This window comes from Mandrillus leucophaeus, unplaced genomic scaffold, assembly GCF_000951045.1.
Source record: "Mandrillus leucophaeus isolate KB7577 unplaced genomic scaffold, Mleu.le_1.0 Scaffold22, whole genome shotgun sequence".
Lineage (NCBI taxonomy): Eukaryota > Metazoa > Chordata > Mammalia > Primates > Cercopithecidae > Mandrillus > Mandrillus leucophaeus.
Window position 1 is genome coordinate 445,683 of NW_012102254.1, and position 14,263 is coordinate 459,945.

At 52.8% G+C, this 14,263-nt stretch overlaps 1 protein-coding gene across 1 annotated transcript in view; it reads right to left on the reverse strand.

Moving 5' to 3' along the window:
• BSN (bassoon presynaptic cytomatrix protein) overlaps window positions 1-14,263 on the reverse strand; it is a 56,918-nt gene that overhangs the window by 23,397 nt on the left and 19,258 nt on the right. The window contains exon 3 of the mRNA XM_011981136.1: window positions 5,664-6,548. Within this exon, the coding sequence (XP_011836526.1) occupies window positions 5,664-6,548 (885 nt within the window). The remainder of the gene's footprint in view (window positions 1-5,663; window positions 6,549-14,263) is intronic.

Below are 14,263 nucleotides of genomic sequence, written 5' to 3' on the forward strand. Positions count from 1 at the left end.
ACTCCCTTGAACCTTATCTGACGCTCAATGTGTCTCCACAAAAAACCCCACGAGGCAGTAAGTGCTGGCCACTGGCCAGGACCTGGGCTCACTTGGCCTGGCAGGGTGTACCCCCAGAGGTGCCTGGGGAGAATTCTGGATAGGTTGAGACCAAGCCCCAGAAGAACAAGACATAGGAGAGCACACAGCCTGATCCAGGAACCCTAGCTCACACGCCCCCAGCATCACCTGTGTACACAATGGAAATTCCCCCACGTCAGAAAGGACTGTGAGGTGGCAAAATGACCCCGGAGAGATGGCAGGGCTATAGGCAAAGACCAAGAGAGAGAGCTCTGGAAATAAGCAAACAGCCCCTTCCCCAGCCCTATGGTCAGCATGATGGGTTTAGGATCTAGGCCCAGTGGGCTGGACCAAGGCAATGCTGCCCTAACTCCACTTTGGAGCCCTGTGCACACCCATCCCATGTTAGGCCTCTTAAAGTTTGGTTATCTGCCCTGGCCTACCTTGGTGACCTGGCAAACCCCTAACTCCATCTCTGGCCTGGAAACCCCACACAGAAGCAACAGTCTAAATGAAACAAGTCACCTTGGAAGGGTGGTCTGGATGGAGGAGGCAGACCTAATGCTAAGTGCTCTGACCAAATGCTGGAGAGGCCTGCTTGCCTGAGCCCAGAAGCCCAGCCCTCAGCAGAGATGTTACTTGTGGTCACATGCTCCCTGGGGCTTTGCTCCTTCATACACTTATTCACGGAGACAGCCAGGTTGCAGGTTGCCTGGCAGGCCCTCTTGCTCCTGGCTCTGCTGTAGTAGGCAGTGGGGAAGGGAGAGCAGGCAGGAAGAGGCGTGTAAAGTAAGGGCTAAAAATAAACATTGACCTGGCTGCTGGAGGCCCTTCACAAGCCCCCTGGGAGTGGGGAAGAAGGGTACAGGGCACTGGGGCTGGTAGTAGAGCCAGGGGAGACCTGGCCCAGGCCCAAGTCTTCTGGGGAATGAGAATCAGGTGGAAGGCAGGCCATGTAGAATCTCTGTGCCTGGGAGCGGGGACACAGTTGCTGGGGTTCCAATTTCTTTATTCATTCTATTCTAATTTTCTCCAACCCCAACATACCCCTACCTCCATCCCAATAGTTCATTCCCTTATTCTTCTGCTCGTTTCCATTCCCCAGTTTCAGTGTTCATTTCTCATTCAGCCATCCACTGATTGCACAGCCCTCTTGTACTCTGCCTCACTCAGCCCATGCCAGCCCCAGTCCTTGGGAAAGTGCTGCCTGCTTACCCCTTCACCTGGCCTCTTTGACAAAAGGGCAGGGGATGGATAATGGGGTGGCTCTGATGACTACTTCTGTCTCACTTCCTCTGTCCAGTTCCTTTCTGGGGCAGAAAGGTACAAATTCCCTAAGGACAATCATTACCTAACAGTGGGAGAGGCAGATGTGTATGCCATCAGATGGCACTCAGTGGTTCAGGGCATCACTATTTAGGGTAAAGGAGGGGAAATGAGATGACTGAGTTAGTGGGGTACCCTCTAGGCACGTGAGAGCTGCTGCCTTCTGGGACCACTTGCTATTGTGCCTTGTGGCTCGGGACAGATCCTGCACTGTCTGCTATTGTCTAAATAAACCTGCAGTCCACGTAATCTCTTCATGCGTGGAGCTGGCCTGCATGCCAGTATGGTTATGGTGACACCAATCCCAGTCAATGCCCTATGGCCAGCTGCCTGGCCCTAAACACCCTCAGCCCTGCTGCCAGACCAGGGGGCTGTGAATGAGAACTCTAGAGAAAAGGATGCCCAGGGGTCATCTTGGAGGACACTGGACCACAGGGATGGCCACCACTGGTGCTGCTATTCCTCTCCTGACTCTGCTACCCTGAGCCTCCCTGTCATTGGACATGCCTAAGCTCCTTCTTTCTCGGCCTCTTCCTCTCATAAAATAAACCGTCCCTGGTGTCCCCAGTGTGTATCCTTGTGGCTAGGCTGTACCCCCCACACTCCCCAGCACCAAATGTGTTCATTCCCTGTGGGGCATCCCTCATGACACCAAGAGCTTACACTGGGCACAGGGTCCATCCACAGCCAGATAGGGGCTCGTGGGGACGCTTCCTTTCTCACACAGAGACCCTCTTTTAGGATACTCCTGTTCCAATATCCTGGCTTAAGGGCCGACAGTGTCAGGCCTTGCATAAGTATCTGAGGTACAGCATCTCACCTGGTTCTCACAGAAACCTAAGAGGGAGTATTGTGGTCCCTATTCTACATGGGAGGCAACAGGGCCTCTGGCCTGATGCCCCTGCTGCAACCCCTGCCCCAGTGAGCAAGCCCAGCCCCACATATCACAAGTGCAAGGGACTTTGCCCAGGGAGGCCCGACTTCTCGAGGGCACAGCTGGAATTTTGGCAATGATGATACAATAAGAGACTGGTAATGTTACTGTCATAATTCCAATTCTACTAATTTCTTCACAAACTCTATTTTGAACTGAAAGTCAATCAAAAATTAAGCCAGAGGGTACTATTATCCTTCCAAAAGATAAATAGGTAAAAAAAAAAAATTGGAATCAACAACTCTTAATTTTATGAAATGGCTTACTAAATAGCACTATGGTTATTTTTTTCAGAGGAAAGTTCAAAAGGAAAAAGGATCCAATTTTACTCCCTCCTCTACTGTGTGCTCTGAACTCCCAATCTAGAAAGAAAGACTTTTACAGCTCAGAAATGTTCAGGAAAATTTCCAACCTATGGGGAAAATTCCCAACCCATTAGCCCAGATGGTTGACTCTGGCCTCAGGTGGAGTCCCAGGAGGTCTAACAGGGCTGTGGGGAGCTATGAGTGGGGCTCCACTGGTCTGTCCCTTCTTTGTGCACAGAGACACAGCACAGTCATTCTTGAGCCGGCAAGGTCCGGAGAGAGACAGCCGTGGCAGACCCACCCTTAGGACCCGGAGAAGGACCTGCTGGCCTTACCACCACACTCCCAAGGCAGGGTAAGTGTCTCTGGCAAGTGCTGAGAAATCAGAAACCTCTAACCAAGAACACACAAAGTAGGTCACAGGGAAGCACAAAATTGCTCAGGATGCCAAGTGGCCATTGGCTGAGGTGAGATCCAAGACAGCCCACGGCCTGGTTAGGGGCCTCAATAAAGAAAAGCAATGCTGAGGGTATGGGGAACATATCAACACCAGCCCCTCGCTAGACCGAAGTCAGGTGAAGCTACACAGAGGTTTTGGTCATTGTGTGGGTAAGGCAGGATAAGGATGGAAGGACTAAGGCTGTGACCATGGGTGGGAGAGAGGCCAGATTCTTGTGACAGTGGGGAGACAGAGCTGGCAGGGTTTGGTCCACGGAGCAGGTGCAGAGGTTAAAGAGGAGGAGGTGAGGATGACCCCGAGCTGCTGGCTTGTGTCTCTGGTGGTGGATGGTGGTACAATCTCTACGGTGGGAACCATGGGAGGGGCATTAGGGCCGCCTATCCACACCTTCCCCAGAACAGCCACAGGCCCTCTGGGGACAGCAGCATTGACAGGGAGAGCTATGAGAAAGGAGTTAGAGAGACTTCATCACCCCTGACTGCTGTCAGGAGCAGCCTGGGCTGGGGATGAGGGAGGACCAGGACTAGGACCAGGACATCCCCCAGCTTTGCTTTCAGGCCCATGGGACCCATCAGATCCTGTGGAGACGAGAGTAGTCCTGGCTAAGGAGGGGGCAGTGGGGCGGGACATGGAGACAGCAGGAAATTGAGAGGAGTGTGATGAGGGGAACACTGGCCATCAAGAGACAGAAGCTCCAGGGTCCAGGAAAGCCAGGACCAAGCAGCTAATGAGAGGCCTAGGTCAGAATCCAGACATTTCATCTAGTCAGTGCGTGGACGAAACTCTTCTGTTTGGGCAGAATCAGCACTTCCCATGGCCTGGCCCAGGGGCCGCCAAGAGGAGCTGTCAGGAACATTTATGCTCCTGGACAGAGACAGTTTTCCCCTCCCGTTCATGCTCATTCTGCTTAATAAGGAAATGTGGGCTGGAAGGTCTCTTGGGAACAGGAGTCCTCCAGGCCAGGCCAACTCAGAAGTCCACTGGGGCTCACAATAGCTCAGTGTCAGGGTGCCCCACCTGACCAGCAGTGAGCTTGTGCCTGGAGGTCTCTGGGCAGAGCAGCCAGCTAGGGTTCTCCTGGTCTTGTGGTGACACCCTGGTGCACCCCTTCCCCCGAGCCAGTGAGGCAAAACTGTCACCAGTGAGCCACCAGACCTAGAGCTTGGAGAGTTGGCTTCGTGGCACCAAGAAGGCCACATGGGTGCCACATGAGGAAGTCAGTTGTCTTGCTCAGGGCTGCCCTTCCCTGCATATTGGAAAGTGTGGCCTTTGATGGCCAAAGTAGTCTTCCTAGTCACTCTGGGGTCTCATGGGGACTCCTGTGGAGTCCTGGTCCAAGGGAATTCAGAACAAGGTGCCACAGAGGCCACGGCAACACCATGCTCTCCTCTCTTGTCCCATCCTGGGCCAGTGGTGGTTTGCACTCCACACACCCCTGCACCACCATCAGCTACAAATGGCTCAGCCCAAGAGACCAGAGGGCTCAGGTGGCTGCCCATGTGCAAGATGCAAGGCCTTGGCTCGAACATCTCCTAATGTGACACAGCTGGGAAACACATTCACCTATCAAGACTGAGAGCACTCTAAGGAAGGAGACACACCAAGCTATACCCAAGGCAGCACGGTAGGGATCACATGGGTGGCCCTGGGCCAGGAAGAGTGGGCCACAGGACTGAGGGAGGAGCAGAAGCAGCATCTGCTCCTGGCCCAGGCTGGTCTAGTTCTGCCAGGGCACCTTCACCTTCTGAGCCTCTTGGGCTGGACTCCAGGCTTTGAGAGAACACTGAGCCTTACACTGGGCCTCCTGCTCCCTCCTGCCTAGCGCAGCACAGTGCCCAGTGCCCTTCCCTGGAGCAGGGACTGCAGAGAGAACAGCCACAACCCCAGGTCTGTCTCAAACCTTCCTGTGGGAAAGAGGAGCATCTCTGAGCATCCCACCAGCAGCGCTAAGGAGAGCCCAGGCCCACCCTGGGTAAAATATGTGAACCAAAGGCTGTGACTTTGACAAGCAGACATCAACACTTATGACCTCAGAAGAGACAATCAAGGTTGAATACTACCTAGCTGGGCTGGAGCCTGGACAGTGGGACATGCCCTGCCCCATTGTGAGAAAGCCTCCCACCTGACCCTGGACATGGGACACAACCGTCTACCCCATGGCCATTCAATCCCTACCCTTCTGAAGGTCACAGGTACCTGGCAGTGTGGGACCTCAGGTTCTCCTATCTGAGCAGGGGAGGGTGGTGTCTTTCATCAGGGCCATGCCCATGGTAGCTGGAAATGGGGAGGCCAGCTCAGGGACTCTGGGATCAGCCTTAGGGCACTAGTCAGAGTCAGTAGGCACCATTACCCCCAACTACTGTGCCAGTTAGTTCTCTGAGTGAAAGTTAGTTCTGAGTAGAACTGGGGCCTGAGGTAGGGACAGGAAAAGGAATGCAGCCCCTCTGCAGCATTCATTGTGCAGGGGCAGCCCCATGGCTGCTGCAGACCCAGTACTCTTTCTGGTTCCCATGCCACCCACTACCTAGGCCCAGCCTCTCATCAAGGCTCAAGGGAGCATGCTTGGTCTAGCTCTTACCTCCACCAAGTGGGGTGTTGGGTTAAAGCCACACAGGTTGCACACCTGGAGCCTGCAGGTAGTGCATGTGTTATAGTTGGCTGGGCTCTTGTTGCCCACATTGAGCTCGGCTTGGCACAGTGGGCAGGTGGCCCTTTCCTTCGGCATGGTCTTTGGCTTGGCAGCAGCCTTCGATGCTGCCTGATGTTCTGCTCTTCCATGCTTTGGACTGGTTGTTCCCCCAGTTTTCGGCAGGGTTCCAGGTCCAGATCCAGGACCCGTTCTAGCCCCAGGCTCAGTTTTGGCTCCAGGTGCTGGCCCAGGTCCGGGCCCTAAGCCCAAGGGTTTTGGGCCAGCCTCCTTGCTGGCATCACTGAAGACGATCTTGGGTGACCCCTTGCTGGGGGCAGGCTGGCCCTGGGTGTCAGCCTCAGGTTGCACAGACATGAGGGTGCTCGCCTGGGTTAGCAGCGACGCGCCGAGGCCGAAGAGCTTACCAGTGAGGCCCTCCTGGGTCTGCTCGGTGGCACCAAGCCCAGTGGGCACTGCAGTGGCACTTTTGGCTGGGGCCTCTCCTGCAGGTGGCCTGGGCTCAGCTGTGGAAGGCTTGGTGGGTTGAGGTGGCTGAGGAGACACCCTCCCCACCTCTGGAGGGGCAGCTGCTTGGGCAGGCTCCGGCACTGAGGTGGCCCTGGCCATCTCACCCTGGCGGGACCCAGGCTGTAGTCCTCCTGGACCCCGAGATCTCTCTTGCTCTGGCTTCCCCAGGGGCTGTTTGGCAGGGGAGTGGGCAGGAGACAGGGCTGGGGAGTGCAGCTGCTGCTGGCTCTTGGAGCGAGGTGCAGTGGTCATGTCCATTCCCAGAGCCCTCTGCATCTGACAGTTCAGACAGAGCCACTCCTTCACCTGAAGAGAGAAGCAAAATAGTCAGTAGGGTGGCCAGGACTGGCGGTACTCATGGCTCAGGTCAGTGCAGGTCTCACAGCAGCCAAGGCCACTCCTAGCACAGGCAGGAGCACCAAGTCCTGCTCAGGTATTTCTGGGCTGCCGGGGGCAGGGTTGAAGGACAGATGGCACTCCCCTGCCCTCTAGGAGTTGCCAGGCATGTGAGGCAGAGCGGAGGCAGTCCCATCGCCCAACCCCACCCCAACCACCAACCCACTGCCTGCCAGACCCTCCTGCTTGAGAGTCCTCCCTGCCACCCCCTGGCAGTGCCTCAGATCTGTGCACCCCAACCTCCTTGCTTGGATGAACCCAGTAGCCTTCCCCTGCTTCCCACTTCAGGCCATTTGCACACAGCAACCAGACTGATCTTTTAAAACCTAATCCAAGAGGAAAGGCATGGCCCTAGAGCAGTGCCTGTATGCAATGGGTATTCAGTAAAAACTCGCAGAATGAATAAATAAGTGAAGAGTAATACGTGGGAGAAGGAGGCATAGAGAATAAAAAGAAACCATGATTTCTATCCTGAAGGAGCTTAGAGTCTAGCTGAAGAAACAAGAGACAGAATGAAAAATCTTGAGAACAAAATAAGTGAGGGTAAAGTAATGCAATGTAAGTGACTGATGTTAAGTAGAATTTTTAAAAGCCTTTTTTTTCCCTTAAGGAAGATAGCTTTTTAAAGAAATGGGATAATTCATGCCTCCAGAGCAAAGGAGACACGTGCCACTATCGACATGATAAACACATAGTTTCCCTCTGTCATTAGCCCCATGCAGGGATGGGCACATGACCTGGCAAAGAGTCAGTTAGAGCCCTCCATGTTATCTGGTAATGAACAACAGGAGAGAGGGTCTTTATTCCTTTTCCTTTGGATTACTAATCAGAAGGATATAGCTTTGGAGCAGTAGTAGTCTTTTTTCCCAACATATGGAGAGATGCTAAGAATGACGTCCATAGATGGTAGGAGTCAAGGAAAGGAGAAAGGAGTAGATCTGATTACTTCATTCCATTCCCTGGATCTGGCTATGCCTCAAGTCTACCCTTGGACTTCCCGGTACATGAGCCAATAATTTTTCTGCAAAAAGCCCACATGTAAATCAGAGCATCTCACCAATAGGATCAAACACTCCAAGTGGATTTCCACAACACCTTGGGAACTCTTCAGCACAACCCTGTCACCCACCCCAGCCTCCCCCTCTCTCTGGCCTCTTTTCCTGCCATCTCCCCTTGGCTGTCTCACTGCAGATGCTCTAGGCTGTCTGCTCTGCCAAGTGGTCCCCTGAGCTCATTTCTGTACCAGGGCCTTTGTACTCCTTATTCCCTCTGCTCCCTGGCCCAGCTTGTATAGATTTCAGATGAGGTATCACTTTCCCACCAGGGACTCCTCTGGCCACACAATCTAAAACGCTCTCCTTTAGCCAGGTGCGGTGGCTCATGCCTGTAATCCAGGTACTTTGGAGGCAGAGGCAGGAGGATCATTTGAGGTCAGGAGCTCGAGACAGACTGACCAACATGGTGAAATCCCATCTCTACTGAAAATAGTAAGAATTGGCCGGGTGTGGTGGCGAACGCCTGTCATCTCAGCTACTTGGGAGGCTGAGGCAGGAGAATTGCTTGAACCCAGGAGGCGGAGGTTGCAGTAAGCCAAGACTGTGCCACTGTACTCCAGCCTGAGCAACAGAGCGAAGGTCCATCTCAAGATAATTAAATAAATAAATAAAAATAAAACACCCTCTGGGTACTCTGCATCAAATCACCCAGCTTATTTTCTTCATAGTGCTCATTCTTTCTCAAAGTGTCTACTAATTTGTTGTTTATGAGGTATCTCCTGTCCCCCAAAGCAGCCCATAAGCTCTCGTTGATAGGGTGTTCTTAGGGCTGCACACAACATGTGGTACAGAGCAGGGCTCATCCCAGAGGGGCTTGCTTCATTCATCCTGGCAATTTGGTCATGCGGGTCACAGCTCAACAAGGTGGAAGCCCCGAGATTTGGTGCCTCAATGAAAAGGCTCCTCCTCATCAACCAGAGCCAAGGCTGGAGGCCAAGGTTGTTCTCTGTCTGTGGTTGCAGCCAGAGGTTCTGAATGCACCCTGTTGGCCACCCATTCATCATGAGGGGAAGGTGTCGTCTCAACTCTGGGGCAGAAGGCCCCTTTTATTTACCCGCACATGTGACTCCAGCCCTGCTCTCTGCCTTGAGGCCCCAGGGCTACTGCTGCAGGTTGACTTGCCAGTTAGGGGGCCTGGGCTCAGGTGCCTTATCCCAGCAACCCAAGAGCAGCAGCCAAGAAGAGGAAGAACACTGCACTTTGGCGAGCACCCTCTTGTGCCAAGCACCACATAGGGCATGTTCACAGGCATTCTCTCATTTTGTCCTCACAGGAGAGAAAACCAAGATCTGAGATGTTTTAGCAACGTGCTCTCAATGGTTCCCTGGCTAGGAAGTGTTGCTGCTGGCAAGATCAGCCCTGACAGTTCTGTGCAGCTCCTAAACCGAAGCCTGGACAGCCTGGAGCCTGGTGCCTTCTGCAGTCCTGCCTCTTCCAAAGGGCAAATCAGGCTCTAGAAGTCAGCACCGCAAACCCTGGCAGAGCCCTCCACAGGCCAATCCCAGTTCTAGAAACTCTAAGAACAGTGATGCTGAGGCAGTGAGGTGAGAAGCCATCCCCCTAGCTGGGAACCATTAACCCACCCAGATGCTTTTTAAGAAGCAAGGCAGGCCGGGCACGGTGGCTCACGCCTGGAATCCCAGCACTTTCGGAGGCCGAGGCGGGTGGATCACGAGGTCAAGAGATAGAGACCATCCTGGCTAACACGGTGAAATCCTGTCTCTACTAAAAATACAAAAAATTAGCTGGGCATGGTGGCACACACCTGTAGTCCCAGCTACTTGGGAGGCTGAGCAGGAGAATCACTCAAACCCGGGAGACAGAGGTTGCAGTGAGCTGAGATCATGCCACTGCACTCCAGCCTGGGCAACAGAGCAAGACTCTGTCTCAAAAAAAAAAAAAAAGAAAAGAAAAAAAAAAAAAAGAAGCAAGGCAGCTTTGTCTATTTGTCTATGTTTGGGCAGAGAAAGCCAGAGAGAAAACAATTTCAGTCCCTGAACCCAGTCTAAAGACCTTTTTAGAAAGGTCATTCTTGGGAGGGAGAGGCTTATTCCCATCAAAGTGGGAGTTCCCAAGAGCAGGCCATTTCTACTCATTCAGAGAGGAACTCTGGAAGGGGATTACTCCCCAGAGGGGAAGCTCAGCCTCTGGCCCAGGGTGGCAGCCACAAATTCAGTTCTTGCTGTGGGTGCCCAGCCCACACCCAAGGTCCCATCGCTCTCATTCACCTGGGCACTGCAGCATGCCCTGAGGTGAGACTTATTCCTGGGAAAGGGGATTTAGGAGGTAAGGCTTCTTATCCTGGGACTTTGGGGTGACTCTCCCTGGGGTTCTGAATCAGGCTGAACAAAGGCACATGCCAAACCTCCTGCACTCACCACCAGAACTTTCCTTTCCCCAGCCCCCATCATCCAGGCTGTGGCATAGGCATCTCACCTAAAATAGAATTTCTCCAAGAAAAGGCTGAAACGCCCCTCAGTGACTCATCGCCCAGATGGGTGCAGCTATTTCTATCCAGCCTTTTCCAGACAGTGAGGAACCTTGACCGCACCCTCCCCACAACCCCTCCCAGGCTCAGGCCCAGCATGCAAGGCCTCCTAAGGAGGACACTGGCTGAGGGAGCTTTCTGAGGCCAGCAAGACTGCCCCCTCTCTGCCTCCCCAGGAGTTTCCTGGGAGGAGCCCAACCTAAGCCTCTTCCTCCCTACTGCAAGGCCCTATCCCCGCCCACCCAGCCTGGGTATACATGAATAGTTCTGTGGCAGACTCCCCTGGCCTCAGTGCCAGTACAATTAGAGCCTTCCTTAGCTGCACACAGTGATGCCTCCTCATCAGGAGGTTGAACCCAGAAGGCTCCCTGTGGCTCCTAGGCCCTCTCAAGCTGGCTCTCCACTAGAATCAGAGGGACTATACTTTTACCAGTGTGACAAGATGCCTCAGCTAGGGTTCTGCTATCTAATACCTCCAAGATCCTGATCTGGCACATGGGCAGGAGATGTGCAGGCTACCAGCCATGAGCCTCATGTCTCAGGAGCCTTCCTGGGGCTACCCTAAGGTGGACAGCTCTGCCAGACATTAGCTTTGATTGAGCTGACTCTTCTTGCTAGCAAGAAGCCCATCTTGCCATCTCCAAGAACTGGTAGGGACCTCCATGGAAGCCTGTGCACCCTGGCCCAGCAGGGGCCTAGGTGGCAGTAAGGATGGGAAGGCTCAGTGCAGTACAAGGTCAAGAGGTGGTTTAAGAGGTGGGGGAAGCAGAAGCTACAGGAAGCCTTCCTACAGGCTTTTCAGGGAGCCACTGCCACCTGCTCTGCCATGAGTCTGCTAGGGAATTGGAAAGGTAGGACCCTGTGGGCTCTGTAGCTCTGAGAGGACTTTCTCCCTGAGAAGAGTCTTTCTTAGCTGCTTCCTTACTCAAACTATTCAGTGTGCAGAAGGGCAGCTAAGGTGGTACTGGCCAAGGATCCAGAGGCTTGGGGCCCAAGCTGGAGGCTATATGAACTCTAAGTTGAATGAGCAGCTATGATCTGTCTGCAATGGTCACTCCCTGCTAATTCCTCCACTGGGCTCTGGAGCAAGGAGGGCAGTTCTGGAAAGAGCTTCTACATCTTCCCTGCAGGAACACTGGCTACACAGAGTGCCTCAGCCCTCAAGAGTGGGACTCAGACTTGCTTGCCATATCTGGCCCCAAAGGATGCTCACAGGGTGGAGTCTACCTCATGGTCACCTCCATGGCTGTCAGGAAGCTCTGAGAGCCCCCTGAAGTCACAAGTTCTCTTCCCACTCCCCTCCTCTCACCTCCCCCAGCAGCAAGGAAAAGGAGGGTTACAGACGTCACTCAGCCTTCTTCCTGTGGAGAGACCCAGCCCTACCAGGGAGAGCAGGCATTCAATGTTTCAGATCATTCAGCACTGACATCATGCCTGATACCGCATTCATGCTTTTCATTTTGGTACAAGTTGAAACATCACAGAAACAGCTCATAAAGGAGCCCTCTCCGCAGGAATCTAGAGGTTCCTGGGAGGTCCCCACTGGCCAGTGTGACTATATGCCTTTCTGGGTTATGAGTCACTGGCCAGGTCTCAGCAGGAGGAACATACCTTCCCATGCCCCCTGGACAACAAGGACAGGCCAATGTGCAGAAGGGCAGCTAAGGTGGCAGCTGAGAGGGAAGGAGTTAGGCCTGGCCTGGATATTCACACTGGTACAGCAATGGACATGTCGCCTGCCCCATCTAGCATCTTACTGTCAGCTGGCTGACCTCAGGGTTAGGAAGCAGGTACCACAGGGTCCCAGTGGGCAGGGTCACACTGATCCAGAGCTAGACCAGCCAGGGGAGGCCTGTGCCAATCTATCAGAGCCCTGAGGAAGGTCTTGGGAACTTGCCCAGCACCTGAGGTCAGGATCTGGGGAGTGGAGGCTGAAACTAATCGCTCCTGGGGCTAGAAGGCCTCACTGGCTTGGATCTCCATGAAAGGAGAGGATCCATCCCCTTGCTGATCCCTGGACACATGTGTCTCTCTGCCCTCAATATCTCTCAACTCCTCCCACACTGCTCTGGACAGCCTCCCCTCCCCCACAACAACAGGACAATCCAGTGCACCCTGTAACACATCCCATCCATGACCGGCCATCTCCCCTGCACCCTCCCCATACACACTCCTCTTAGTCCCCAGTCACCCTTTCCAGGAGAGGCTGGACCCTTGGACTAGTCTCAACTTCTCCTTAAAATCCCCAGGACCCTTTGGTTCATCCCCGGCTTTCCCTCCTGGTTTCTGCTGCCCTCCCTCCAGGCCCCTTTATCCTGGCTTGCAAGTCCTTGGCCCTCACCTCTTAAACTCCCGCTAAATGACTCCCATGGTCACTCCAGATGACCTGCAACCCACATGAGGCTGAGCTGCAGACCGCTTCTCAAAGCTCACCGACCGGAATAATTAACCTCTGTACATTGCATTATATGTAAATTTTACCTAAAAAAAAGAAACCTTAAATAAATACTGAACTCTAGTTAATGATATGCTTGGTGAAGTGCTTAGTGGGAAGTATACTGATATCGGCGATGTACTTTTTTTTTTTTTTTTTTGAGACAGGTTCTGGTTCTGAAGTGCAGCGCCATAATCACGGCTCACTACAACCTCCACCTCCCAGGCTCAAGTGATCCTCCCACCTCAGCCTCCCGAGTAGCTGGGACTACAGGCATGGTGCCACCACACCCAGCTAATTTTTGTATTTTTTTGGTAGAGGCAGGGTTTTGTCATGTTACTCAGGCTGGTCTTGAATCCCTGGGCTCAAGCAATCTTCCCACCTTTGCCTCTCAAAGTGCTGGTATTACAGGCATGAGCGACCATGCCTGGCACACTGCAATATACTTTGACATTCAACAAAAAGATGTATGGATAGATGGACAGACAGAAAAACAAATAGATGGTAGAATGGATATGTGATAAAGCCAGGAAAGGAGGGGTTCATTATAAATCCAGATAGTAGCTTTGTGGGTGTTCCTTGTACAATTCTTTCAACAACTTTGTGGCTTGAAAATGTTCATAACATGATGTTGGGGGTAAAAGAGTTGTTGACCTGGTTGTTCTGTGTTGCTCCACCCAGCAAGGCATCAAGAGCTCCTGTGATGGGCTCTTGGCAGTTGACTCCCTACTACTGCCCAGATATTCTCCCCTCCTGGATCCCTCGGCCCTCCACTTGCTGGCCTTTCTACTCTTCTTTGCTTATCCTTGCCAGCCACCTTTGCTGGGTTCTTCTCAGTGCTGGGGAGCTCAGATCCTGGCACCTCTTCTCTCTGTCCACATCTCTTCTATGGCACTTTAAATGTCATTATATGCTTGTGAATATGAAACAGAAGTCTCCATCCCAACCTGCCTGCTTCATGCCAGGGTCTTAGATGTGTCAGGCACCTTCAACTTGGTAATGGCCCAAACAGAAAAATACCCTGTCTCCATCTCTTACCCTCCACATCCAATCCAATTCTGTCTGTTTAGGGACCCAAACACACCAGGAATCTCTCATGGCTCTTCGCAGTCATCATTGCCACTACCCCAGCCTCAGCCTCAGCCCCTTCTGCCATTCTGGTTTCCAGCGCCCACCCGCTACCCCTACAGGCTGTTCTTCACATAGCAGCTGGTGGGGGGTGGTGGTGTATATATATATGTGTGTATGTGTGTGTGTTGTTTTAGTGTATATGTATATATGCACACACATATACAGTGTGTGTTAAAATAAATATAAAATTGCCATTTTAACCATCTTAAAGTATACAGTTCAGTGGTATTAATAATTCATAATGTGTAACCATCACCTCTATTTCCAGAGGGTTTTTAAAATTTGCATTATTTTTGGCCGGACACTGTGGCTCATGCACTTTGGGAGGGTGAGGTGCGTGGATCACTTGAGGTCAGGATTTCGAGACCAGTCTGGCCAATGTGGTTAAACCCCATCTCTACTAAAAATACAAAACTTAGCCGGGCGTGGTGGCACATGCCTGTAATCTCAGCTACTTGGGAGGCTGGAGGCGGAGGTTGCAGTGAGCTGAGATTGCGCCACTGCACTCGAGCCTGGG